The following is a 27,846-nucleotide window of genomic DNA, read 5'->3' as shown; positions in this document are numbered from 1 at the left end:
TGTGGGTCCATGACTGCAATGCTTCTGACCAAGGGTCAAGAAACACAACTCAATCTGCTATGTCAGCTTAGACTCCTGCCCAGCTTTTCTGGCTGCATAATGGGAAAATGGGGCTAATAATAATCTTCATTCCTACAACAAAGCCTGGGTCTAAGAGAAGAAGAAAAACGATCAGGAGAATGATACAATACAGAGATGCAGTACCTAAAGAAGCTGGTATTTCAGGAAAATTTCTTTCTACTGTCATTCACAGATCTAGCAACTCACCAAGGAACAAAAGATACTCTGCAGTTAAAATGGGAACAGATACACTCACCAAATCACGGATTTCTTGGGATATGCATTTCCTTCATAAAGTTTTTGCTTAAAAAATAAAAAAGGAATATACACCATCTGATTTAATTTAAAAAAGAAAAAGGATCTTGTATTCTTATCTACTGATTTCTAATTGCATGAAGGGATAGATACACACTAACTTGTATTCATTAACTTTAATCAAAAGAATTCTTGGCTGCTTCATTTAAGGCGGATTTAATCAAGCAAGGTTGGCTCTGAAGTGAAATTACAGTCTTTAGACTGTGGAACAATTAATTTAGAGTTTTGCCCTGCAACAGGTCCCTGATGAAATACTGAATTAGCAGATTGCAATAGGGCATTTTGGATAGGTAATTTTAAACACAATTTAGGTGTTTTCTCTTAAGACGTGTAGGCAAAACATTTGTGAAAACTTGCATGTAATTTTTCCAAACCTCTATGGAAACGTAAGATATTGCTCAAAAGTCTTTATACTGCACCAAAAAAAAAACCCAAAGTGTTTGTATCACACTAGAGATCAAAGACTTCTCCTCAGGTTAATCTCACAGCAAAACAGTACTCATACTGTGCTTTCCTACCAATAAGGACCAAGAAGGATGGGGAAGCTTTTGGTTATTCAGCATTTGTACCAGCTAGGATAAATAAAAGAACATAATGTTTTACATGAACTTTACATTTACTGTGATTTTAAATCACAATCCTCATAATTTGGGGCTCTCTGGAGTTTTTTACTCCAAGTAATCTAACTTCCATTACAATGAAATATGTCCACTTCCAATCTCAAGCTGAAATAAGGTAACTCTTCATGACAATCTTAAAACACATCCTTCAGCCAGCCCCCCTGACTCCAGTTGCCTTGAACGGTACCACAAACCTCACTGCTGTCCTCAGCACTTCTACTGTGGCGAGAACCTCAGAGGTGACGTGTAGGAAAAAAACCAAACTCTTCCTAGAAAACTATCCCACAAAGAAGGTTTCAGACAAATCATAATTAGACACACGGAAGACTTCCCTGACTAAAGCCAAAGCCACTCAGATCAGTAACAGTTTAGATATCTGCACCAGAAGCAGATCTCTGATTGTTGTACAATCTGCTAATTGGAAGAGTAGTTTTAACCTACAGTGACTCCCAGGCTATCTGCTTCACTTTCCCAGATCAGACTGGGGAGCTGCAATTTAATTTTGATGTCAAGAAAAGAGCCTGCAAGGCCATTTCAGTAACTGACAGCTAATACCAGCAAACACTCTAGTCAGGCTGTTCGACTGAAATGACAGCTTAAGCTGTCTTACCCCTCACACAGGTGTACACTGGAGTTTGAATGTTAATTTTTATGTGCATACTTAACAAAGAAAAAGGAAACCAAAAAAAGAAACTGCTGTTGCTCAGAGACGTCCTGTGGAAAGCACTGGACTATCTGAAGCTGCACTACCCTGCTTCAATCCAAAAAGTCCACAGAAAATACAACGTGAAGTCAAAGCCTATTCAAGATGTATAAATACCTCAAGCAAAAGCTGGAAGAGCAGAGTAATTTCTTTGTCATCCACCATCAGGATGAGACTCTACTAATGATTCTACAATACAGAATATTTGTTCAGAACACTTACTGGACTGATGTTTGTCAGGCTGTCATCTATTTTTAGTCAATAAGGTCAGCTCAGACACTGGATAAGAATATACATTTTTGTTGGCCTGGAAGCCGTTTTGATTTTTCTAAAAATGCTGTATTAGCTCATTAGCTCTTTACTAACCATGTGGAACAGTAAAATCAGCTTTTATATCATACTACAGCCATTACAACACATCACCTGTGAGGCTTGAAGGAGATTACAAAGGGTATTCAGCAAATTGAGGTACAGGATCAAGCATGAAAACCAGCCGAATACAAGCCATGTTTCTGCTTGTTATCAAGGTCTAATGCCTTCACCTTTTACCTGACTGAATTCCCACGTGAGAAATACACTATGGTCAAAGGCTAAGAAAACACATCTCTTACAGAGGCAATCCATCCATTTACTGCTTTCTGGTTAGTGCACTGAAGTGTGCTCAAGGTTCATACTGGACTGAAATCCAGGAGGCAATAACAGCCAGCATTTTAAATAGAACTGGTGTCTGGGCCCTCTTCCACTATCACAGTATAACTTCCATTTTCACAGTGTAATTGAAGATACGCTTTAAGCCTTCAAAGCATTACATGACTTTGGAAACCATGAATACTTAGGTGGTTTCTCTCACCCTCCACCAAGAAGGCTGCAGCTATGTTAGCTGAAACTCTCATGCCGCTGGCAAAGCCACATCAAACCACTGCAAAATATACAGTGAAAAGAAAATACAATGATTAGGGATCCAGACATAATGGAGTATCGATCAGCTTGCTGTGTCAAATTCCTCATGGCAAGGATGGTAACATTTGTTTGGCTCCTTATCCTCTTTATCTAACTTTCCCTTGGGCCACAGGGTACCTTCAGTTTCTCCAACACTAACTGATTTGTCAGGATTACTGGGTGGCATGGCCAACCGTGCTATCTGGTGGCATATGGCAAAACACACTCATGTGAACAGTGGTCATATTATTATGTTTGCAAAATATATGAAGGCAATGAAGTTTTAATGACTTAATTTAAAGACATACAATTTAATTTTAAGCTAAAAATCTGGCTATACAGAGAGCTGTAAGTACCATAACACCATGATTAAAGCATTGCTATACACAGCAGTTTTATCATCTAGAAACATTACAATAAAATCTGTTAGTAAATAAATGAAAGGTCAGAAAGATTAACGGATTAAATCTCTAACTGGTACAAAAATATGCAAACTGAGTACTAGACTGGAACATGGCCATGCCTTTATGCCTTCTATAGAGGACATGAAGCAAAATACCCCACATTACATTTGGTACATGTGAGACAGCCTCACATCAAAAGTCAGTGGGAGGATGTTTTGTTGGCAGATCAAAGAAAAGGTGAAGTACATAGAAAAAAAATCAAAACATGCAAGAAAAGATTCCAGTTGGAAGCTATCTACTTTTATATTAATTTCTCTAAATCCCTACTTAATGCTACTTTAGCTCTACAAAGAATATAATTTGTAATGACTTGCATGATCAGGTAATCCCCATGTGGCTACAACAGAGTTGCAGGGCGTATGGCTTAGTCTTTGTTCACACCTCTTCTTTCCCAAAACCCCACCTCCTGCCCCTGGGCTGCAATAACACATTCATTAACATAGAAATTTGAAGACCTAATGTGTGATGGGAGTTAAAATTATGTCACTCACACAGCACTGCAGAACAACGAGAAAACCCCACAAATCCTCATTAACTCAGTAACCTTGTCCACAATAAAATTACTTTTTAAAATTAATCAAAAGGGAAAAGAAACCCAAAACACTCAGAAAGCTGGGTTACAAAATAAAGCTCAAAGATGCCTAAATATTGCTTTCCTTCTGTCATATTTGGATATAGTAACTATGATAAAATAGTAAATCTTCAGCTAACAAACTGCATTTAAAGTAGCAATATTTTTTTTTAATCTTGTCTTTAACAGAGACCATCTGTCTACAGTGAACACTTAACCTCACCCACAACCTTTCCCCCCTAAATAAGCATACCTCCTATGAATATCTCTGAAGAGATGGATTTTTTCATAGACTAGGATTAATTTCTTTTGTTAAGGCATGTTTCATTACTTTGCAACCTACTGCTGCCATCTCCTGTGTTAAACGAGGCAGCAAGTAACTGGATACTTACAAGCAGGCTATTTAGCTTTGACCATATGGAAATGGTTTCTGGTGGTCAAGCAGAGAATTCTCCACCTAAATACCCTGCAGAAGCCTGTTAAAAAGTTGGCATTACCTCTAAGTGACTCCGTCGTTCTGCAATCACTCGTTCATCCTTGTTTCCAAAGAGCTTCTTTGGGGGGAATTCTAAAGTGGCAAGCTGGAAGACATTAAAGGATGAATCGGTATCAGAAGTGACAGGCTCAAATGAGAAAAATTCTCTTTAAACTTCGAAGCAACTGGGAAGAAGAAAATGCCAAATATTCATGAGCTACACCATACGCTATTAGCATATATCACATTACACATTTCTACTGATGTTATTACGATCTGGTCTGTAGTACTGCTAAGTATGTATTTTGTCACCAGTGAGAGACAGGAAGTGAATTTAGGAATCAGACTGCCACCGTTTGCCCTCATAACGATTACAAAGGTGCCAATTGAATCTGATGTGACAGCACCCACTAGGAAGTGAGAAAGATCTTAAAAGACTGCTTTGAGACTCTTAAAAACTGTGGTCTCCAACTGTACTGCTGTGAAATTCGTCTTTTCTTATGTCGTATTGCAAATGTAAGATCACTGGATCTAAGCACTATCACTGAAGTTATGGTGTGGAAGATGGCATTGCTGGACTCCAGCTGACACCTGAGCCAGACCCAAGCAACCTTTTGTTGTGTCTTGAGCTACAATTTCTTCCTTCACAACAGGGACAGGCTAAGAGCATGCACCTATGCTGAGACAACAGCAAAGATAATGGGAAGTGGGACTTCTTGAGCTGTAACGCAACTGTAGCTCAATCACATTCAAATGTGTATCCACGCTGGAAGTGATAGCTTTAATTTCTGAAGAGAATCCCCATGAGCAGGCAAAATCCCATGTATCTCACTGAAAATGAGGCAGCAGCACAACTCCTAAAAACAGCTATTCAGATCTGTCCTTTCAGGAGTTCTTCCACAAAGGTGTTCAAAGTTATCTTCTCATTTCTTTTTCATCCTGTAAGAACCGTGGCAAGCTATACTGGTAAGACAGAACATAAAATAACTGCCTGTCTTTCTTGTACACCAACAAATAAAATGCTTGAACAAATTCCTGCCAGCTGTACCTGGAAAATACACAAAAAGAGTAAAGAGTTGGTAACAATTACCGGTGAACTTGGTTTGCTAAGCCAGTGCTGCTGGGAACAACGCAGAAGAAAGCAAGTCCTCTCCACGCAGTTTGTGTTAGCACTTGAAGGTACATCAAAACCTATTTCTTCCTAGCTCTCACTGTATGAGACAGAAATGTGCAGCCTCCCATTGGCATTGCTGGAGTTGTTTTGCAGGCAAAAGCCCTGTGTAGAAATGCCTCCTGCATGAATTCTCCTGGCTATTTGATGATATTGAACTAATAAACAAGATACATCATTTTCTAGTATATCAGCACATACAGGACTGCGGAGAATTTACAGCTGGTTACAAGGAGCAGCAATATACTGAATTAAATGAGGAGCTCCATTATTAACATTGAATGTAAGCATCTTTAAAATGCAGAGGAATTCTGCAATACAAATAATTTATTCCCATTCTCTGGTTCAAGTCCAACAGAGACAATTTTAAAGAAATGCCTAGACATCTTCAAATAAGTGACATAAAGTGATGTGAAGCACCAGAGGAGACAGAAGAGATGCCTGCTCTCTGTCAGTCTCGCCAGCACACCCCAATTATATTCCTCAAATTTCTCTAACCGTGTCCTTCTCAGTGTGCCTGCTTCTTCATGTTGGCAGGACAAGCAGTCCACAACCAAACAGTTTCCTATAATTATGTCCTTGGGACTTATTTTCACTGCATTACTCACTCCTTACCCTATATAGGATTATAAGGGCTAATATCTTCAAGGACTTCAAAACCCCGCCCCTGCAGAAATTATATTTCATTAAACAGGACTGCACCATGTCATTACCAGCAAGAAGCAGATGAACCAGCTACCACCGCAATCCCTCCTGGCTCTGAGGGAATTGTTCTGACATTTATTTCCTAATGAATACTTTCATGATAAAATTTTAAAATAGGGTCTCTTAAAAAACAATTGGCACAAATAAAAAAACAACTGCTACAACGTCCTCAGACATGCTCTGTAAAGGCAAAGCAAGGGATTTACAGCTAAAATCAGGACTGAATTCTTTATCTGAATTAAGTTTGATTTTAACAGGCTTATGGGGACTGATTGTACAACACTTTGGGACAGGCCAGTCGCTTTCCTAATCTGTTAGCTTTCTGCATACATCTTAGGAGAAAAACAGCTGCATTTTCTAAAGCCAGTAAGTTTTCCTAAACTCACTGAAACCAAAGGAGCTACTCACAGAGTTTTAATATTTCTTCACTCCCAAATCACTATGATGCACAAACCTTTGAAACCAAGCCAATGAAAGACCATTATTACAGTCATAAATTTAATATACAAGAGAAATGCCTCAACCAGTAAGCTCAGCTCTGAAATGTTCAAAGTCACAACATGTACCTAAATGAAAATCATAATTTCACTGCTGGTCAGGACCTGGATCTGAACACTATTGACATAGAGAATGATATATAATAAAAACCTCCAACCAGTTCAGAATGCCAATGTGCCAAACCATATTTGGCCCACATATGTATGTTACTTATGTTTGTAATACACATACGTGCACACAAAATACACTTATACGTACATACATGCAGCCTGGGAGGATTTTGCATCCTGCAGAGGGTACATTACAAAGGTCTAATCACCTGCTGCAGTCACCACCTCTACAGAGCTGGATACAGAAGGCGCAGAACCTGTGGCCTGCTGGAACATTTCTCTGTTCCACTCTTTTACCAAGGATCCTCTGGTTGCTCTTTTCGTTAAATAACTGGCAGCTGTTCACCTCACAAATAACAAATGGAGACCATTCCTGTCACAGATGACCACCCAGCTATATGACAGAAAATCTTCCAGCCATAGATTTCATCACTTCAGCAGCTCTTGGAAACCCTGAATTATTCCAATGTGTTCTATTTCACTACATGCCAAGAGTCTAATCCCCACCAAAATGAAAAGAGAGACATTCAAAACTCTCCAGGCTTTAGTTTCAGGCTGTCCGAACACTTAATGCAGACATGACAGCAACAGTTTCCACCCAGTTCACAGCTTGAAAATCATCTTTGCAACATGAGAACTGGAACCATTCATGCGGGAATGTGACTTATGCAGTCCTCTATGTGACTGTGTAATTTCACTGTAATAGGAAGCTGATCCATTGTAGTATGTTTATATAAAAATACAATATTAGTATATTTAGCAGAGGTAGTGTGCATATATATATATATATATATACACACACACACACCACTGATCTCTGTCACTCTGATTTATAAAGGTATTCCTTTAGTGTGGGGAGAAATATGCTGGTGTAAGAGTTCCACAAATACACAGAGTGATGATAAAATGTTCTCATCCCGTCATAATTCTGGTTTATAAAAGAAAAAACAAAAGCCCAGCAATATAAATATACTGAAGCAATGACGTTACAACGGTCTATAAAGGCTCTTTGTCCTGATGTATTATTTGACATACAGACTCTGAATGTAATTATATGACTCAGAAATGCAACGATTCCCAAGAATGCTGAGGGTTATCTAAAACACTCATTTAAGTCAAATTGCAGCAGCAAATATTTCAATAAATTCAAATTTTGTTATTACTACTGCTACAACACCTTTAAGAAACTGCACAACAACTTCAGATGAGATTATCACTAATGCACACAGCACAGTATGTGACCGAGCTGCATTTGTTCCATCACTTAAATATATCAGAGATCTGCAGGTGTAGATTTTGCATCAAGATGCTTGCTTTGGCTCAAACACTGAAAGAGAATTTCACACTATCCAGATTCAGGACTATAAATTATTCTGTTAGAGTTAAATAGCTGTGTACCCTCCGGCTCAAATTAGTTCTTCAAAGGTCACACCTTGACTATGAGATCAGCATTTTGCAGCAACACAACGTGCAATGGTGGGACTCTACAGGTAAATTATTCTACTCCCCTGACAGGTCTGAAGCACGCCCCTCCTCTCCCTGTACCCCTTGCTGCAGTAGCAATGGAAGCATTTGGCAGTCGGTCTTTTTCAGCAGGGATGTTTTGTTGTTTTCTAGTGTTGCTGATGAGGTGATGTGTTTTCTGTCAGGGGAAATTAAGAGGCATATTCCCCAGCCTGGCAGGAAGAGAGAGCTTGAATGATTTCCTGTATGTAGCATGCAAGATTTCTAATTTTTATTTTGGCTGCAGAAGCATTTCCCTACTATACTTCATTATAAGCATCGTGGCAATACATATTCCATTCTATACATAGGAGCGTGCACACACATGCCTATACATACTGTGGCCAAGGCTGGGACTACTCGTAGACCCAAAATGGAAAGTCAGATAGTATCTTAAAATAGTACAGAAACACCTCAAGACCACACGTCAGCACTCCTAATGTCTTTCAGACATTAAACTTTCTACTGTTAATGATGTTTATCCTATCTGGCAATCGTTGCTAGGCAGTAGCAGTCTTAAAGAGAGGCAAACAGTCATTTGCAATTTACTCCCTAATTTCTTTATAATAAATAAAGACTGTGTTTTATTTCTAGGTCTTGTATTACGTGGGGGTATGCTATTTGTCTGTGTCTCAGCAGCCTTATCTGTAAGAAATGATGCTTACTTACCATACTACAGTATTTGTGAGATTAGTACGATCAAGCTTAGACAGTACTAGCTCCAGTCCTCAAGGGGAAGGTGCTTCAAACCTAGCAAGTGTTATTCTAGTAAATTTTAAACAGCTTAATGGATTCCTGTACACCTCTCACATTTCAGCCAAGGGACTGGTTTTAACACGGTTATCTGCAGGTTTTTAATGCTGGTAAGAATAGATGGCAGAACAGGAAATGACCCTTTCTTTAGTCCCCTCTTTTATCATACATGCAACTTTCTGACCTTAGGATCCACCTACTTCTGGAAACAGCATATACCTAACAATATCTGTATGGAAGCATACCCTTTTACAGTGAAACCATACATCTTCATAGCCCTCAACTACTGATCCTCAGGAAGAGACGCAAATTTGGAGACTGGCCTTTTGGAAACCAAGAGAATGCAAATGAAGGCTCCAATACCATGAAAGGCTCAGCCTAGGACAGAGTGCACCCTCACTTCAGGACCTTCAGAAAATGAAATCATCAGTATTTGAGAAGGGTGTCCTTTAGTTTCCATTATATTCAGTTGGAGACTCTTCACTGACATTAACTGAAGTTTGCTAAGGACCTGCTGGACTGAATTCAGTTCAGGGGTTTTATGGTACGGTTTTATGGTACAGCAGAATATAACATGTTAATAAAAAGCCTTGTACTGTACTTTGCAAAAGATATTTAAATATGTAGTGGACCAAAGTAAAATACCACATAATATAGTCATATAGGCTTGTCACTTCTGAAGCATGAAATAGTTCCAAACGTTATGCTCCCTAAACATTAAAAAAGTGTCATTTTCCAACATCAAGCAAAAATCTACAGGATTGAAACATCTCATTATTTCTGATGGGCAAAATTCTGTGTTTTAGTGCCTACAATATGGTAAAAGATTTTTTTTTATAAGAAGAAAAACAGGGCAGACATTGATGGAGGCTGAGTCATCTTTAATCTTTCATCCCAAATTCTCTTTGTGCTTCAGTGTTTTGATATATTTAAATGGGGGGAAAGAGGGAAAAAAAGAAAATTAAGGAAATGCTAACTATTAAAAAGTCAGTCTTCTTTAACTCTCATGTTACTTTTACAACCCTGAATTTTCTCATTTTTCAAAAGGCATGTCTGACTTTTGATCCTTTGTACCAGAAATCTCTGTCACAGATGAGAAAAATCAAAGAGAAGAATGTGGCATGGTTTTGCAGCCAGTGTGGCTGCACCTGACTTGATTTTGCAGTGAGTAATGAAAGAAAAAACTGTCCTACTTTTAGTTTTTGAAGTTTAAACAAAGTAACTTAAGCCTCAACTTCTCAAGATGTACTAAGACTCCCAGAGTTTAAAGAAATTGGACAAAAGCGGTACTCTTAACTAGGAACGTGCACTAAATATTTAGGGATTTGACAAAAAAAGTAAAAAAAAAAAAAAGCTTAACTTCTATATTTTACTAAGATTTTGTCTGAAATAAACCACCTTTTCTACACAATTTCATAAGACCTTTAGGCAAAGGGAAAAAGTTAACTCAACGAACAGATTAAATGTTACTTTATTTATAAAGTAGATAAAAATCAGAGATTAAAGATAAATAATTTGAGCATATACTACCCACTAAAAAAGAAACCAACAAAATAACTTAAAACCACCTTAGTCACATTTTCAGGTAATACAGATCAAACTAAAGTTCAAATGTTGCTTTTCCAAATATGACTGAATGAAGACATCATAGCAGCCTTCCAGTATCTGAAGGGGGCCTATAAGGATGCTGGGGAGGGTCTCTTCATTAGGGACTGCAGTGGTAGGACAAGAGGTAACGGGTTCAAACTGAAACAGGGGAAGTTTAGATTGGAGATAAGGAAGAAATTTGTTACTGTAAGGGTGGTGAGGCACTGGAATGGGTTGCCCAGGGAAGCTGTGAATGCTCCATCCCTGGCGGGGTTCAAGGCCAGGTTGGACAGAGCCTTGGGTGACATGGTTTAGTGTGAGGTGTCCCTGACCATGGCCAGGGGGGGTTGGAACTGGATGATCTTAAGGTCCTTTCCAACCCTAACTATTTTATGATTCTATGATTCTAATACTCCAAACCTATTCTCCTTTAAAAATTAGCAACACAGTCCTCCATTATGTAAACCCTCCAGTGCTTCCCTGATGTGTACCCTATAGGTAGGTGTCCCCCAGAGGACAAAAAAAGATTAAAGACAATATTTTCCATTATCAACTTATCCAGGGGATTCTTTCATGGATATTCACTTTGCCATCTACTTTTCTTCTTCTATTTCCTTGGAGAAGACTGAACAGCTTTTAACAGCAATAAAAGCCACAATTTATTATAACAAACAAGGATAATTAACCTCCTAAACTAAAGAAAACCCGAGTGACCAGGAAACAGAACTGGAAAAAGGTTGTACATGACCTTCCTTCTACACACAGTGCCCCTGCAGAAGGTCCCCAAGTCCAGGCTAACACAGTCAGCTCTTCACTGTCCTTGAGTAGACTCTGCTCCAGCCCCTGTCCCCCAGGTCTTCGTAGTGTTTCTGAGACCAGAAAATCTGCTCTAGGCTCATCCCTGGTGTCTCTGCGAATCCATCAGAGTTGCAGGCTTCCAGCTTTCTGTGTTGTCTCTCCTTGCCGCTACAGCCTGCAGTGCCTGGATGTCAGGCAAACACACACAAAGGAACAAGCATCTCCCTCCTTCCTTGAGGGAGTCTACTCTGAAAAATCCTAAATAAATCAGCCCGCAAGTAACTCCCTTTTGACAAATACACGAAAGATCATATTGCAGAGTGATGCACTGGAGTTTTGTTTTGGGGGAATTTGTTTTGTTTTGGGTTTGTGGGCGTTTTTTGTTTGTCTGTTTCTTTTCTGGTATCTCCTGAGTACAATTATACCACAACTTGGCTTCTCATCCCTTTACAGAATAACCTTTTCTCAGACAGGAACCTGCTTTGCCCCATGTACACCAGAATGCTCTTCTCGTCCGACTATCCATCCTTTTTGCTCTATGCCAAAGTTTTACCTGCCCGCAGAACTGATTTAACATTTGCATTTCTGGCTGGCAGCAGGAACTCCTGGTTTGCATGTTGCTTTTTGCAGGCCCCTAGTGCAGGCAACCTGGTGAGCGAAGGTTCCCTCTAGAACACATCCCATAGAAGCCAGAGTGTACTGGAGACCCTGGTAGGGTTAGCCTGCCAGGCAAACAATACTGCAGCTTCATACTGTACTCAGACTAACTATAATTGCCTGCCTTTTTCCTACTTGATACTCTGCAGCATCACCTATATATAAAAATAGGTACCTCATCTACATCATTCCCCTGCAATACCGGCACTAAGACATGCAACAAGGCACAAGCACTTCCATCTCCTCCCATAAGCATATGCAGTTCTATTGTGAGTCCCATTAAAGTCTGGATGCTGCAACTAACCCCCACAGGTCATCTCCTCCATATTCACCAATTCTTCTCATGATGCACAAGGTCTCACAGCTCTCCTGTCTCTAACTCCAGGTAACTCTCTTAGAACTTTTAATATCTTCCTAGCACGTTCACCAGTCAGCTTCCTCAGACAGGCATAATTGTTTCTCCAAAGAACATTACAACTTTTTCTGTCACTGAAGAGCGATAAGAACACAAAAAAGAAATTCAGCTCCTGTTAACCTCTTACGATGCAAAATTACCATGTAGCACTGGACACCAAATATTTCTTTTGCATTTCACTAACCGTGCCTCACTGTCTTTGAACTGGGCCCATATGCCTATCAAGCAATCACCTGTAATTATCAAAAAGGGTTGAGAGTTCTCATATCCAAGTTTCTCCTTTTAAAAAGCGGGCTGACCTAGACTCAACAAGCATTTCTGTAGCTATGGTGAGACGGGGAGTCCACACTTTATTGCGCTATTTTACCTCTATTTAGTCTGCCTCTTGCTATTGAGAAAAATCAAATTGACTGCAGCCAAAGAAGTTACCTTCATTACAGGGGTGTTTTTCTTTCCCTTAAAGTAATTTTGAGACTAGTTGGAATAATAACATACCAAAATGGAGCCATAAACTATGGTCAATCCAATATTTGACAAATTACTTCATAGTTTTGCTCATTATAAGCAGTATGATAGCATTTAAATACAGAATAACTATAAAAATGAGCAATAGGAGATATCAAATTCATGCAAACCTTTCACAGTTCTATAAAATTATGCAGGCTTGGGAGTTTAATCTCTCTTATGAAAATGGGAAACTAACATAGCCAGGGCATCTTTCTAAGTATAAACCACTACTTGCATAGCTCAGGATTATCAACCAAGGAAAGAGCAACAAAAACTGGCCCAGACAGCAAAGCAAATATATTAAGTTCTCTATGCAGGTTGCAGAAAGGCAGAATAAAATGGTGCAGAAACTGCACACACCAACCCAAAGGATATAATTATCTCACACATAAACCAGACAAATCCAAATTAAAATAATTAAATACACTTGGAAAATAAGCATGAAAAAATTGTAACATACCATGTCCTTGCAGCCATGATTTTGCTCCTTTGCTCATCTATCCCTTGCCCCAGGATAGAAGTCTCTGGGGAAAGAAACCCAGTACTGCATGGCAGACCACGGTGTAGGACAAGGGCACGTGCTGACCTAGAGAGTCTATGGACAAGTTTAACACATACTATCTATGCTTTTAGCTCATGATTTTGCAAGCTAAACATTAATTTTTTTCATTTAGTTTCGTGTCACAGTGCTTGGTTATTTCTTTACAGAAATGACAACTGCTGGGTTTGCAAGGTCAAGTCTCCAAAGCTCAACACATTAATCAATCTTTATCAATGTGTGGCTCAAATCCCACTTCTCAAAAAGAAGGTGAAAAGGGAATTTTTTGGTGCTCTTTCCAGGGTTTATTTTTCTTTCAAAAATGATTTGGGTTTTGATTCATTATCTTCTGGGATTTATAGCAAGGTTATGGAAGCGTCTCTGCAACAGAACAAGGTGGGCCACACAGCAGGCACCATTTGTACTGCATTCCTGCCAATGCCACGTTTGCTACCATGCCACTTAGATTGCACACCAAGAAGTCACAGTACCATTTGATTTAAGCAACAGAAATAGGTTGAGAGAGGAGAATTCACCATAGCAGCTTTCACAGCTCTTCCCAAAAAGATCTGCTTGTTGCATACAAGCTCATCTCAGTGACATCTGGCAGCATTTATGAAACATCCCCATCTCATGAGCCCAACTGATGCCATAAATTTCAGCCACCCTTGCCTTTGAGAAATGCTAATAATGAAACTCATCAAAGAGCAGCAATAATTTCTACTGCTCACTAGATGGATGCCTTTCTGATTGCTCAAAATTAATGGCAGATCTCAGGGTCTTAAAGAACAGCTGTCAGAGAGAAATACACCTGCAAACAAACATGCAGTATGCCGCTAAGTTTGATTTGTTACAGATACAAAGCAGCAACTCTCTTAACAAACCGGACTGATTACATGGAGAAGTTAGCCAGCCTTCTGCATCATTTCAAATGATAAAACTAGAGAAAATGCAGTCCGAGTACACAAATGGGAAGATTAAAAGGAACTACTTAGTCCCCCTTCCAACAGTAACAGTGATGGATAGTCACATAGGTTACATATAAATTTTCACTTACATCTAGTCGTAGAGATATTGTAGAACTAGTCACTTTATCACAGGATTAAAAAATAGCTGTAAGCCTCACACAAACTTGGGATTTTTCTCCCACTATCACTGTTGTCCCTAAGTAAAGCTTAAAACAACAGCTAACTAATTAAATGTAATAAGCTGAAAAGATATATTCTCAGGAGTTTGCTTGGCCAAGGATTTTGATTCTGCAGGACAGAAGAAGCAACTATGGGGGCCAGAAATAACCCTGTTATGATCAGTTTCATGAGCAATACCCTATTTACTGCTCTTGAGATCCTAGGGTCGTCATGGTGGTGGAGAATAGATATTTGCTTCCAAGTATAATAAAATTTCTTGATCAAGCACTTGAAGGTCAATGCTTAGAAAGCAAGATCCAATTATATAGTACGCATACAAGAAAACTGAAAGACACACTTGATCAAAACACCATGGTATTGAAGTCAACATCATTATTTGGGGCAAGGGAGAAAACAGGGATGTGCTTAACTATTGCAAGTATTTGAGTTTGGATTACATTTACGTGACAGTAAACTTCACATTTACTGTCTGCCAGATGCATTCTAGAAGGCTAGAATATTTGTCCCCAGCAAGAACTACACCACTGAGCCTGCATACAAGAGATGCTGCTCCTACACAAACTTTAGTAACCCAGGAAAGCAAGAAAAGCTCTAGGACCACAGGAAATCTTTTTTACAGCATCCTTAGAATGAGTTATAGCACTTAAGAGCCTCCAGGTACAATCAGAACGGAAATTATGCTAGTCTACATATGTAAACAAAACCCTACAATACAGCAGTTTGCAATTACTTTAACAATACTGCTATTACCCAAAATTGAACTGAGCTTAAAAGTAAAGGTATTCTTATTTATTCTCCAATTTAAAAATGAAAATAAAATTGGAGGTAGATTTGAATGTACAGTGAGTGATTTATGGATTTAAAATACTGCTAAAGCTTTGCTGCAATTTTTTTTCCAAAAAAGACATAAGAAGACTAGGATATGCAGTGTTCATCATCAGTTCTATCAGTAATACACCTAAATGTAAAAGGAAAACATGCAACAGACAGCACAGTTGAAACAAGACTGGTTTTGCTACTATCCATGCTATTTGTTCAAAATTAACCTCAGTATTTTCTCAGTAGATTTAGAGCTGGGTCCTTATATCCTAAATCAACTGAAACCTAAAGGGTTCTGCTTAAAAGTCTATTTTAAACTGCATATCCCTGACCAACACAGAACACGCTGTTCTTCACAAAACCCTCAGAAGACAGTGAGACTGTCGATAACAGCTAATGATTAATGAAGCACAAGTCTTCGAGTCCTCCAAAGTAAGGTAACCATGAAAAAAAGAAAGAATGAAAACTCCAATCATCCCCTCTGCCTTTCACCAAGCAGGAACAAAATAGAGACACGGAGCTGCAGCCTAAGACGTTCCCCCAGCCTATAGATAGAAGCAGCTAAGAAATGGCTCAATCTCAGCAAGCACCTAAGTTTCTTTGTCTAGGAATGGCTCTTCTCAGAGATATATCTCTCTCACAGATGGCTGTTACCCATTTGAAACTAGTTTACTGATGAAGCAACATTAATATTTTGATACCATGCAAATTCACTGGATTATTGAGCAGAGCCTTGAAAACCAGATTATCAAATAATCAAAGCAATCATTCTGTCAAATGGTTTGTGAATTATGAGATGCAGGCCTCACCCTTCTCCAAATGCTTCTTTCAATTTCTATATTACTAATGTGTAAGACTTTTGCACAGCACAATCAATGAAACCCGGCATTCGATGTCTGCCTGAAAGTTAATCTTGTCTCATGATGAATTTACCAGAAGACCTAGAAAGCTAATAGTATTTTCCCAGAGAAATGATTGGAAACTCACAGGTTTCACTGGGACAGACCAAAAAATCTAAGTCTCAACATTGACCAAAACACTGGAGGGAGGAAGGAGAAGGAGGACAGATAGAGAAAAAACTATTTCTGCAGACTTCCCTGTACCAAGCCAAGAAAACTTTGCTGCACAAATCTAGCACCCAAACCAACAATAAATTGACCCATAGCCAGGCTTTCATAAGGCTCTTACACATTCAGATTCAGTTTTACAACAAGAAAAATTCACACACTGAATTCATTTTCCCACTAGAAATATATTGGGAATTGCATATTATGCTGGAAATGCATATGCCAGGGGGGTTGCTGTGTCTCAAATGCTTCAGTCCTGGTTAGCAACTATGAATTCAGACGGACCACATGGAGTAAATACATTTTCCCATAGTCAGACTTGCAGTGAACTACATGATACCATCAGCAGCTGTGTTTTTCATACTTTACTTAGGGGAACAAGTTCTCCTGTTCATTTGTAGACTGTAGTGAGCAAAGTCCTAAAACTTCTTTTAAAAATAACCAGCAGACAAAACTCTTGGGCTGCAGAAAGGCCAGATCAAGCATTTAAGGATCTACCTCTTAAATCACTTCTGTTGCCAGTGGCAAACTAAAGCTGATACGGAAGTCCTACATATATAAATCTGCAGGCTATCAGAATGCTCTGAATTTAATATAATTAGGAATAGGAGCTGGAAATGTGTATGTGACAAAATATGATTCCTGTGTGTGTACTTCCTGGCTGTTAGAGGTGACAAAAATATGACTGTTAAAATTATCTATAGCACAATTACTGTAATCTGTACTGAATAAAGGTGAAGGCTGTTAATGACATGCTTTTATAATACTATTATAAGGTTTACACACAGAAATGCATCCTAAAAACCACTACTTTATTTTTCCTTCAATATTTATGTAAAGATACATGACTAAGGCTAGTAAAGTTCCAGACCAGAAAGTAAAAACTATAGTCTGCCATTAGTTTGGGATTTATGTTTCAAAACCTATTATCTAAATGCTTTCATACATACTTTTCATTCTGCCAGATGTATTATTTTAATACACATCACGGCACGCACTATTTACAAGTACATCAATGTTGCAAACTATTTCCATTTTAATCTGTGCCCAAATACACTTACCTCAAAAAGAAAAAAAGCTTTTAGAGTGCCTATGCATTCTTGGTGCTTGCCCTGAGGTTGTCATATTAAATGCGTTACTTCTGTTATGCTTTTCCATTGTGTACAAGCAAAACTACAGTTCATATTCTTGATTATTAAAAACAAAGTATTCAAATTTGATGGCTAATATCCAGAAGCGTCCTTCCAATTCAGGCTGAACACATCATTTACTTCTTCACTATATCAAATTTTCAAGTACTGAAATACATCTTTAAATATTGCCATGGACTGCGCTCACCAAGGGTCATAACGCTCCTAGAGGCTAAAAGAACCTGAATGAAGTTTCCATATAGAGACAAACCTAAACTTTCTACAATAATGAGACAGCAGCTGTTGCAAGATTTGTACCATCAGGTTCATTACTATATGCTATACCGTTCCCTCCCTAGTACATACAATTTTAAATTACATCTTGGCCACAAACATCCTAAACATCAATCTCAGCAATCACTGAACCTGTGAACCGACTGGGACTTCGATCACTGCAGAATGAAAGCATTACAGGTTTCAGAACAAACTCATTGTAAATATCATCTTAGAAGTTTTTAGTTACAGAACTTTACAGTACTTGCAACTGGACACTAGAAGCATGCAAATGTACAGAATTTTGCATTCAATGTGAGCATACTACTTAAACACCAGATATTAATTAAATGTACAGTTGCTTATGCCAGTAAATGAGAAAATCCAATGGTAAATCCAGCAGAGCTTCAGGCTGGCCAGCTCTGATGCAACAAGCTTTTGACTTGTGCTGCCAGAGCAGCTCCTAAGCTCCAGGAGCTCAGTAGTTACATGGCAACTGGCTTGCCAGCCCTGCAAGCCAAGTACCTCAAAGTTATTGCTTCTTCATCCTTTTCCCTTTCAAAGTAATCCCAGGAGACTAACATGAATTTCCCATTTAATGAAACACTACAGCTGCACAGTTACAAACCAGAATCAGAGCAGCCAGACAGCCAAGATCCCAGACGAAATGCTGCCCTACGGGCTCTGCACAAGTCTGCTGCCTTAGTGCTCTGTTCCTGGTTTAATTTCTCTGTTCCTGAGGAGGGAGAATTCTGCATCTCTGATAAGACTTTCTAAAGTCATTTAATGATTACATAAATAGACAGAAATGATCCCTGAGGCTAATTGGGAGGGGAAAGGAAGAACAAAAATCCACAACCCCCCAGCAACCATGTCTTGAAAGTTAGTCAACAATTGCATTTCTCTGTCAGTCACCCTGGACACTGACCCTGCAGAAAGCTTTTCCAGAATCCAAGAATGCTCTCCTAAAATTAATGGCTTCACCTCAGACTCATCCCCTCAACACTGTCTGTGCCAATGCTTCACGTTGAAGGTTTCTTCCACTTATTACTCATCAAAAGCACCAGATGTATGGACCACTTAAAAAGGAAATGGAGATCCTTCCCTGGCAGTCACCCAAAAGAGAAGAACAGAGGCAAAAGGAAAGGGCAGCGAGATGACTCAGTGGTGGTTACTTGAATAGTTCATGCCTCTTGATTCACCATTAGAGAACTAAATTACTCCTAGCCAATAAGTAGTACTAGAAAACTACCAAAAACCAACTTAAAGAAAGGACATAAAAAGAACTCAAGAAAGGTACTAAACTGGTATCTCTCCTATTTTGATAGCAAATATATACATAGTATTTTGGGTGGCTGCAGGGAGTATGGATGGATAAAACCGGACCTGGCTTCCCCGAGATATTTCTTGTCCCCCTCTTCCAAGAAGCAAAATACTTCCAATAAAAAACTGACAGACTACTTTTGAGTTTTGAAAAATCTAAAATATTTAAAAATATTAAATAAGCTTGCAACAAATGTTTTTTTTAATCAATATATTTTCAAAAATATTCACAGTTTCTGAAAAACAGAAATGTTGTGCTGAGTTTCATGCAACTCCTACGGTATGCAAAGCCTGTTAACTCCCAGGTGACAAGAGCCTTGAGTTCACCCAAACAGAATGATACTCTGTCAAACAAAGAGATGTCTGATAAGCAGAGGATATTATCTTCAGAAATGAAGCAATATAACTCTCACCTCTCACTGACATTACCAATGAGAGCCTTTCCTCCAGAACACTACACTACAGCATTTTTTCCTAACAGTTATAAAATACAATCTTTACTGTCCCATACTGTGCGTACCTGAAAAATCTTGTCACCTAAGCAACAGTCCCTAACCCATGATATTGAATCCATGACATGGATGTGTTACTGCAATACATCGTGCACACTCTTTTCCTTGTTAGGAGTAGCAGACAGAGGTACAGGCAGATGACATGGGAACTTTGGCTTGAAGGTTTAAGTTTATGTAGATGATCCTGCTGTTTCAGATATGATTATTATACATCCATTCAGTCGTGTAAGATGACAAAAACCAAACCAGCAGAAAAGGAAGCTGGACCAATTACAGCCTAAAAATCTTTAGAAAATTATAAATCATCCTTTTGTATTGTAGACTGTGAAAGATACAAATATGTGTTTATATACAGACCTCCATACATCAAATACAAACACACAAATTATTACATTCTGTTAAATATGTTAGAATTCAATAGCTTTGGCACTCCTGCAGAAATCTTGCCTACATATGAATGTCCTTATCTCCATGAATGAATCTATAAATGCAAGCATACCTCTTAGCTTCTCTTTGGCAGCTCTCCATGGATTCACTGATATTTTAAGTCGAGAAGCCCTATTAGGAATAGAAATGCCTCAGTCGTGTTTTCCTTAACACTATATAGATTTTTATGCACATGAAAAGAGGTTTTAAGAAGACTGACGGGGTCAATAAGCAGAGCCTACAGTGAAAGCCCACAAAACCTGCCTTAGATGCCTGGATGCAAGTAGAAATTAAGGACTCCCACACGAAGGAATGACTTCATAAACACTGGATTTTGGTAGGGAAAGACAGGCAGACAATTGTTCCTCCACTGTCCTTTGAAACAGGGAAAAGACAAGAAAATACTAAGAAGAGAGAACTGAACATCACAACCATGAACTGGTAAGAGAAGATTAAGGAGGAAAAAAAGAGAATCTTACTCTCAAAGTTCTCTCTTCTCTATCAGATACACCATTTACTCCTGTTTCTGACTAATAACTAACAAGAAGTATATTCCTTTATAAAGACTGAAACTGAAAACCAAGTATGGTCTTAATTAGAATTCCAAAAAATAGTAAGAGAGTCACTAACAATCTAGCAGTGTAAGAAAGCTGAGGCTGGGCAAGTGACAATCATACAGGCAGAGTTAAATGCTTGGTACTTGTTTGCCACTGGCACAATCTTACCCTGCTGCAGCTTCTTCAGTCTTTCAAAATTTGCATGTGACACGTCAGTTACATATTCAGTTGTCAGCAGCCACTTAACTACATTAGAAGAAATGTGCAGGTATATAAAATATATGGCCTATCGTAAGACTGAAAGATGTTAGATAGTTTCTGCTTCTGAAAGAGGTACTTTATTTTTTTTAAACCTTCCTAATAAATCAGTTTGCCAATACATTCCTTTGGGAACTCAGTGGCAGCAACACGAAATGCGAGATCAGCGAATTATTAAAATACTGATGTAGTAACTCAGAGCTGAGCAACTAATGAGCTGTAAAGTTCACTTCGAAAAGCAGGACACTCATACATTAAACACGTCCACAGTATTTTCACTGTTCATTATAAATATTAATTTAGAGTTGGATGGTGAACTATATGCAAAATGAAATTCAACTCTGATGGATTCTGATAGCATTGCTTTTAAGGATCAACCTTCTTTGGAATAATACACGGTAACTAAGGATGTAATTTTGCCAAGTTTGGTATTAAAATGCTTTTTAGCATCATGGTGATTCCCAAATTAGGTCAGTGACAGATGAGCAGAAGCAGACAGATGATTTTCAATTTACCAAACAAACTAAACTCTTACTCATGTTGCAAAACCAATCAAAAAATTACCATATATTAAGGCTGCTTTAAATAAAGGTAAAAAATACAGGAAGCCGTCCTCACATATGTGACACTGATGATGACATTCCTTCAAAGAAAATAAACACCAAATCCTTACTACAGAATGTGATACTTCATCCATCACAATGTGCTCCCCTCTGATAAACAAGGACACAGTCATTTGCAGAAATGCTGATGAGTAGAAGAAACCAACTGCGTGTTAGGCAGGTTACTTCTGCTCACAAACCTGCCGTTTCACCTTGGGGCGTCTGAAGTCTCAAATCCATAGACACAACACAACGCCCTGTACTATGTGAAACAGAGAAGACAACATCAGTGCTGCAACGGTTTCCAGAACAGGTACTTAAGTGACAGTACCTATATAAAAGCAGCAGACAACATAATCAAATGCTTATCTTACTTCTCTTGAACTTCAGTGTGCTTTGGACCTTGCAAAGATACGCATTCTTGAACTTTGCTAATAATTTATTGAAGGTTGTTGTGGAGGCTTGATAAAGGCTGAAGAAGACACTACTAAAGCTACCTATCTATTGTTTCAGAAAGTAACATGACTAAGCATTTCTTTCAAGCATATCAGAAACCAAAACACGTCACAATTCTTCTCCAAAGTGGAGAAGGGGGATTTTAGGGAAAGTTATATTGACAAACTTCTAAGACTCGGTATTTGCCCCCACTTAAAAAGTCGTTGAGAAGGGAACAGATAACTCAGTAAAACATACTGTAATGCATTTCCTTTGTGGAAATTAGAGATTTAATTATCTGCACAGTTAAGCAGCTAATCCCATTCATGTACTACATGTGAATCTCAGTAAGTTTACCTAAGACACATATGGCAACACAGAAGTGTCAACAAGAAACAAACGGGCATATTAAACTAGAGAATGTATTGACCTTGCAAAGCATGACCACAGACAGAAGGCAATGAAAAGAAAAAAGCAGCAAAAGAAAATTACCTATATAAGCTACCTATTAAGTGAGTGGTATAGAGAATATAAAATATAGATAAAATCCACAGGAAAAATATTAATCTATTAATTACAGTGAAAACAACTTCAGCTGCGAAGACTCCAAGATGAAGAAAACTATGTACCTTTGCTCTAGGCTGGGTATATGTTATACCCAGTTATATGTTCTGTTAAAGTCTCTCTGGATGACAGACTTTATTTTGACCTAGTAATACCACTCCTATGTTCTTACAAACAAGTCATTCGCCAAAAAACCCACTCCCTCCCATAAGGCCAGAAAAGCCTGAATTTGTACTGTGAATCACAAATACTTGATTCAAAGAGGTGACCTTAGTATGCTGCAGCACACGGGACGTTTTAATAGTGACTTTAAGAACATCAGATTCCTCCTGAATCTGACTACTCCATCCAAGAAAGGAGGTGCTCTCCCTCTGACGTAACTAACAACCAAATTCAATTGTTCCTTAATGGGTTGTCAGTACTGATAACAGACTGAAAAATTGTACTCAAATATATTCTCTTAAAAAGGGAAGATCAGTCTGCAGAGGGATTCAGGTGTTCCTTTTCTATTTCAGCTGGATGACTGCCTAGCTGTTTTTTCAAGAGTTAGATGCAATTAGGATATTACTGTTGACAGACCAGAACTCTACCATCGAAGAGGAAATGGCAATTCATTCAAATCAAAAACACAAGACTGATGTTCATTCACAAGTAATATTTTTAAAAGCATTTGTGGACAGAGAACATTTAATCTTTCCATTCAAAACTCATTTTCACCTTTAAAAATTTTCTGACAATCAGAAAAGATGACCTAATTTTCTTTTTCTTTTCTCTTTCTCTCATTTTATTTTCGTCCAAACTTCCCCTCAGATATTTGGGTCACGGTAGTTTCAATCTTTGCTTTTCAATTTGTTTCAGAATGGGAATGATCTTACATACCAAAATCTCCACAAAATACAGATCTACATATTTTACTCTTTAAAATTCAAGGGGTCAATTAGATTTTAGCTCAAAAAAATACATCAATAAAGACAAAGAAAGCATTTGCACACTACTGCACCTCTCTCTTTCTTGAACCATGTTAGTATTTTTCAGTATATTGCCCATGAATATGTGACTCGGGCTTCTTTACTTGTGCAACTCTGAAATCGAGATCATTTCCATTGCTTGAATGATTTATTTCTTTCAATATCCAAGGCAACAAGTAGAAAGGAAGCAAAATGTTAATGATTAAAAGTTAGATGTGAAACCAAGAAGTGTAATTTGAAACAAAAGCTCAGTGCAATGAAATAAAGCTCTGTCAGGCACAGCTCCTCATATCCTCAATACCCAGTGTCTCTGAGGTGGTCAGAAAGATCAATTTTCCATTTTGCAGAAACCTGGAAGCCACTATTACAACAGGGTATCTGTGGAACAACGCTTTTTAAATGAGGAGTTGTCAGGATGACATGATCTGACTGCAAGTATCTTGCAATGAACAAAACAGTAACCTCCAGGGAACACCAGTCAGCAGTAAAGGGAATTAATGGCTAGAAGCAACACATGGAGTCACAGTTTCACTGCAACATCCATCCTGCACCTAGCAGCTTTGGAGTTTTAAACTGCTGAAGGGGCTGCCAATCTTACTAGAAGCATCAAGCTGAGAGAAATCACAGAATGGTTTCAGTTGGAAGGGACCTTTAAAAGTCTAGTACAATCCCCCTGCAATGAGCAGAGACCTTTAACTACATCAGGTTACTCAGAGACCTGTCCAACCTGATCTTGATCGCTTCCAGGGATGGGGCATCCACCACCTTTCTCAGCAACCTGTTCCAGTGTTTCACCACCCTCACTGTAAAAAAAATGCTTCCTTCTGTCTAGTCTAAATCTCCCCTCTTTTAGTTTAAAACCATTACCCTATGTCTTATCGCAAGAAGCCCTGCTGAAACGTTTGTCCCCATCTTTTTTACAGGCCCTCTTTAGGTACTATAAGGCTGCTCTAACGTGCCCCTGAAGCCTTCTCTTTCCCAGGGTGAACAAGCCCAACTCAATCTGTCTACATAGGAGAGGTGCTCCCACCCTCTAAACACCTTCATGGCCTCCTCTGGACTGGCTCCAACAGGTCCACACCCATCAAACCCATATCTCTCCACTTCAGAGAGAAGGACGCTGTGGGGGACCATGTCAAAGGCCTTACAGAAGTCCATACAGACAGCAGCTGTAGCTCTTCCCTTGTCCACTGATACAGTCATTCCATCATAGAAAGCCACTAGTTTGATCAGACAGGACTTGCCCTTGATGAAGCCGGGCTGGCGGTCTCTAATCACCTTCCTTTTTGAGTAAACATTGTCCAAAAAACTTACTTTCAAGCCTCTACCTCCACCCTTTTCTACAAAAGAAGTTTTACCAAAACTTACCTCTGGGTACTTCATCTTTAAAGTTTTATGCATTTCTCGAAAACGGCTGTACCGCCTGAATACCGTCCACGTCTCATCCAGGACCGTTATCTGTACCAGACAATACAAAAACAAGAAACAGAAGTAAACCCACACAACACAAAAAGCTATGCAGTATACAAGCTTATCAGATTAAAAGGGGCAATTCTTAGTTCCCTTAGTCCCATTAGGGCTTACAAGTTTTTATTCATTACAGTGACAGAACTGTAATTAATAATAAGCACTGATTGCAAAGCAAAAAACACTACACAATGAATACACATTTCTAGGACAGAGTTCATTGCTGAATAGAATGGGATTCCAATTTATAGGGTAAATAACTGTTTGTGCCACCTTTCAGTAGAAGATATTCCTTTAAAACACTCCTGGTCTGTGTCATCATTATGTTGATGAACATCCCATTTATCCACGAAGTTTCATTAAAATCAACAAAATTGCTCCTGTGAGTAAAGCACACAGGAACAGGAGTGAAAGGGGACAGCAAGCCAACCTTAGCAAAAGTTATTCCTGAAATCCTCATTCGAGCTGAGAAACCAACAAAAATACCAGGGAAAGAAAAATTTTCACTGTCTGAAAGAAAATGAATTGAGAGAAATATCTAAGTGGGTCATAAAAATGCTGCGACTGAAGCCTTTGATTTTACAACAAAGTCCTTCTATAGCTCCGGTGATCCAAGGCTACCAAGAAGCAAAGCTGCAGGGATTTTTCTATACCACCTAGCAGAGCTGGAGAAAGCCAGCCAGCATTGCCTAAACCTGGAAAAATCGTTGCTTTTTTAGCCTAACAGGCCTAATATGTGATATTACCTCTGCCTACCTATGATTTTATGCATGAAGATCAAAATAAGCATTTTCATAAAACACATTCCATGAAGACACAGGCTTTTTTATCTTACAATGACTCCTAAAATTAACAAGTAGTTCTTCACTGTGGAGCCTATCAAAAAGTTATGGAGGCAGTGGAAGTTGCAATGGAGCAGGATAACTCAGGAGGAGAAAAAAGAGATCAGAGGATAAGTCCAGAGGAAACCAGCATCCACAAACCACTGTTGACAAGTGCTACTCCATGCTTGCAACAAACTCATCTCTGCTCCACCGTTCTCAGTCCCAGCCTTTGCTGCTGCATACAGAACATGGAAATAGGGGAAGTGTTTTGGAAACCAGAAATTGTTCTGTATCTTATGACATCGGGAACCAGGCTTGGATTTCTTTTTCTCCTATCTTTGCCTCTATTTTTAACTAAAAGATGTTAAGTAAATAAAACTGGCTTGCTCAAAACTTAGCACACAGGTTCTTCTAGCACATGTCCACAATGCAAATTCATCATTTCTGATAAAATTCATCTTTCATGCCACCAGCAAGCTTAACTGCAGTAGTACACTTACATGAAAGACTGTATGTTGTTAAGAGTGTCTCAAACTACAAATCAAGTGAATGGATTTAACATGCACAGGCAGGTTTAAGTAAAAAAGTAACTATTCAGGAATATGCATGTTACACTGACCTCGATCAACCAATTAACCATTTTGTTCTGAATAATTATTTTGATGTAGCTTAGTGATTTCAAAGTAAACATTAGAATGCAATGGATAATCATAAATACGTTATTCATTCCTGCTCTCTTTTTGCTTTAATTTTGTATTTAAAATTTTCTGAGTGGTGGAATTTTGCTGCAATAATTTCATTTGTACATGATTTTTATTTTTTTCCCTAGGGTTGTCACAGCAGCATGCCTTTAAGGGAGCAATCTAGCGCCAAGCATTCAGGACTTTTCCAGCTGCACAGCCTGGGGAAGAGCAGGTATGCCAGCTTGCCAATGATGTTGTTGGCTGTGCATCTGACAGCTGTCTAGGTGATAGCATGATACCAAACTTACCCAAATCAAGCTGCCTGCAGCCAATTATTTATTAACTTTCTTCTACAAAGTTTAATAAACAACTTGTTAGAGACAGACAGGAAGGAAAACAGCAAAGCCATATATCTGTGCTGCCTAAGAACCGAAGGATTTTCTCTGGAGTGTTTTCTGGTGGCTTGGTTTGATCCTACTCGGTCCCTGTCATCCTCTGTTTTCTTTCCTAATTCTTGTAATGGGAGGTAATGCATTGCAAAATTCTATTGTTACCACTCATATTATTGGTAAGTGAGTTTCAAAGCTAAATAAAATCTTCACTAGTCCCCAAAGCTCAGCACTAATGTTATTAGGACAGACAGATCAAACTCCACTCACATAATGAGGAGAATTACAGCACACCTGGCAGAACAATAGCATTTCTAGAACAAGGCCTTTTATTCCTGCAACCAGTTTGGGCTGGGATTCTTTTCCCCCATTCAAAAAAGATGTATGACAGACTACCTGCTCTTTAAGTGCGGGATGGGGATATATGCAGATCTATGAATACAGCATTTGAAAAGCTCTAAGTTGCCTAAAAATACCTTGCAACCTTTATTTATTGTTGAAGATATTAATCTGATAGAGTTGAGGGAAGATGGGGCTTTTTCTTTTTTCTAATTTAGGTAGATATAGGGCATGCATTTTTTTTCCTTACAAACTACGCATCAATGAGCACTGCTCCCGTTTCACTCCCATTCTGCAACAGTTCACTGCGCTCAGTAAGAAACTTAGACTAGAAACATGGACATTTTGAGCAGACACACCACAGCACTTGGCTGAATAGAGCTGCTATTGGACATGGCGAAAAGCACTGCTTTGGGGTGCATCTGCCCGGATCATCTCCTCTAGAGAACTCGCCAGAGATGATTGAAAGGCTTGAAACAAGAAAAAGCCAGTTTTGAAAGAATATAAAACAGGATAAATAAAATGAGAGAACTGAGAACAACGAGGGAAAGAGGAATAAAATTGAGATGGCTTATCTACAACTTTCCCTCTTGCCAGAGGATCCCCTGCAGGGCTGTGCTTGATTCCAGGCTTTGTTTCCATCATCTGCCCTCTGGAGAGCTTGCATGCCTTT

At 38.8% G+C, this 27,846-nt stretch overlaps 1 protein-coding gene across 6 annotated transcripts in view; it reads right to left on the bottom strand.

Annotated features, from left to right (window-relative positions):
• Positions 1-27,846, bottom strand: part of KIF16B (kinesin family member 16B) — a 139,910-nt gene that overhangs the window by 12,404 nt on the left and 99,660 nt on the right. For 2 of the 6 annotated variants that reach the window (XM_057423345.1, XM_057423346.1), the window contains 2 exons: positions 24,840-24,929; positions 4,170-4,253 (listed from right to left, as the gene is read on the bottom strand). In XM_057423345.1, coding sequence (XP_057279328.1) covers positions 4,170-4,253; positions 24,840-24,929 — 174 coding nt within the window. Of the gene's footprint in view, positions 1-4,169; positions 4,254-12,337; positions 12,419-13,311; positions 13,376-24,839; positions 24,930-27,846 lie in introns of those variants that run through there. The other 4 variants (XM_057423348.1, XM_057423349.1, XM_057423347.1 and 1 more) reach the window with 4 other exon arrangements.

Source organism: Pezoporus wallicus, unplaced genomic scaffold, assembly GCF_028554395.1.
Source record: "Pezoporus wallicus isolate ANWC-B61680 ecotype Strahan unplaced genomic scaffold, APGP_CSIRO_Pwel_v1 contig_4191, whole genome shotgun sequence".
NCBI lineage: Eukaryota > Metazoa > Chordata > Aves > Psittaciformes > Psittacidae > Pezoporus > Pezoporus wallicus.
This window is presented reverse-complemented; position numbering and strand designations above follow the sequence as displayed.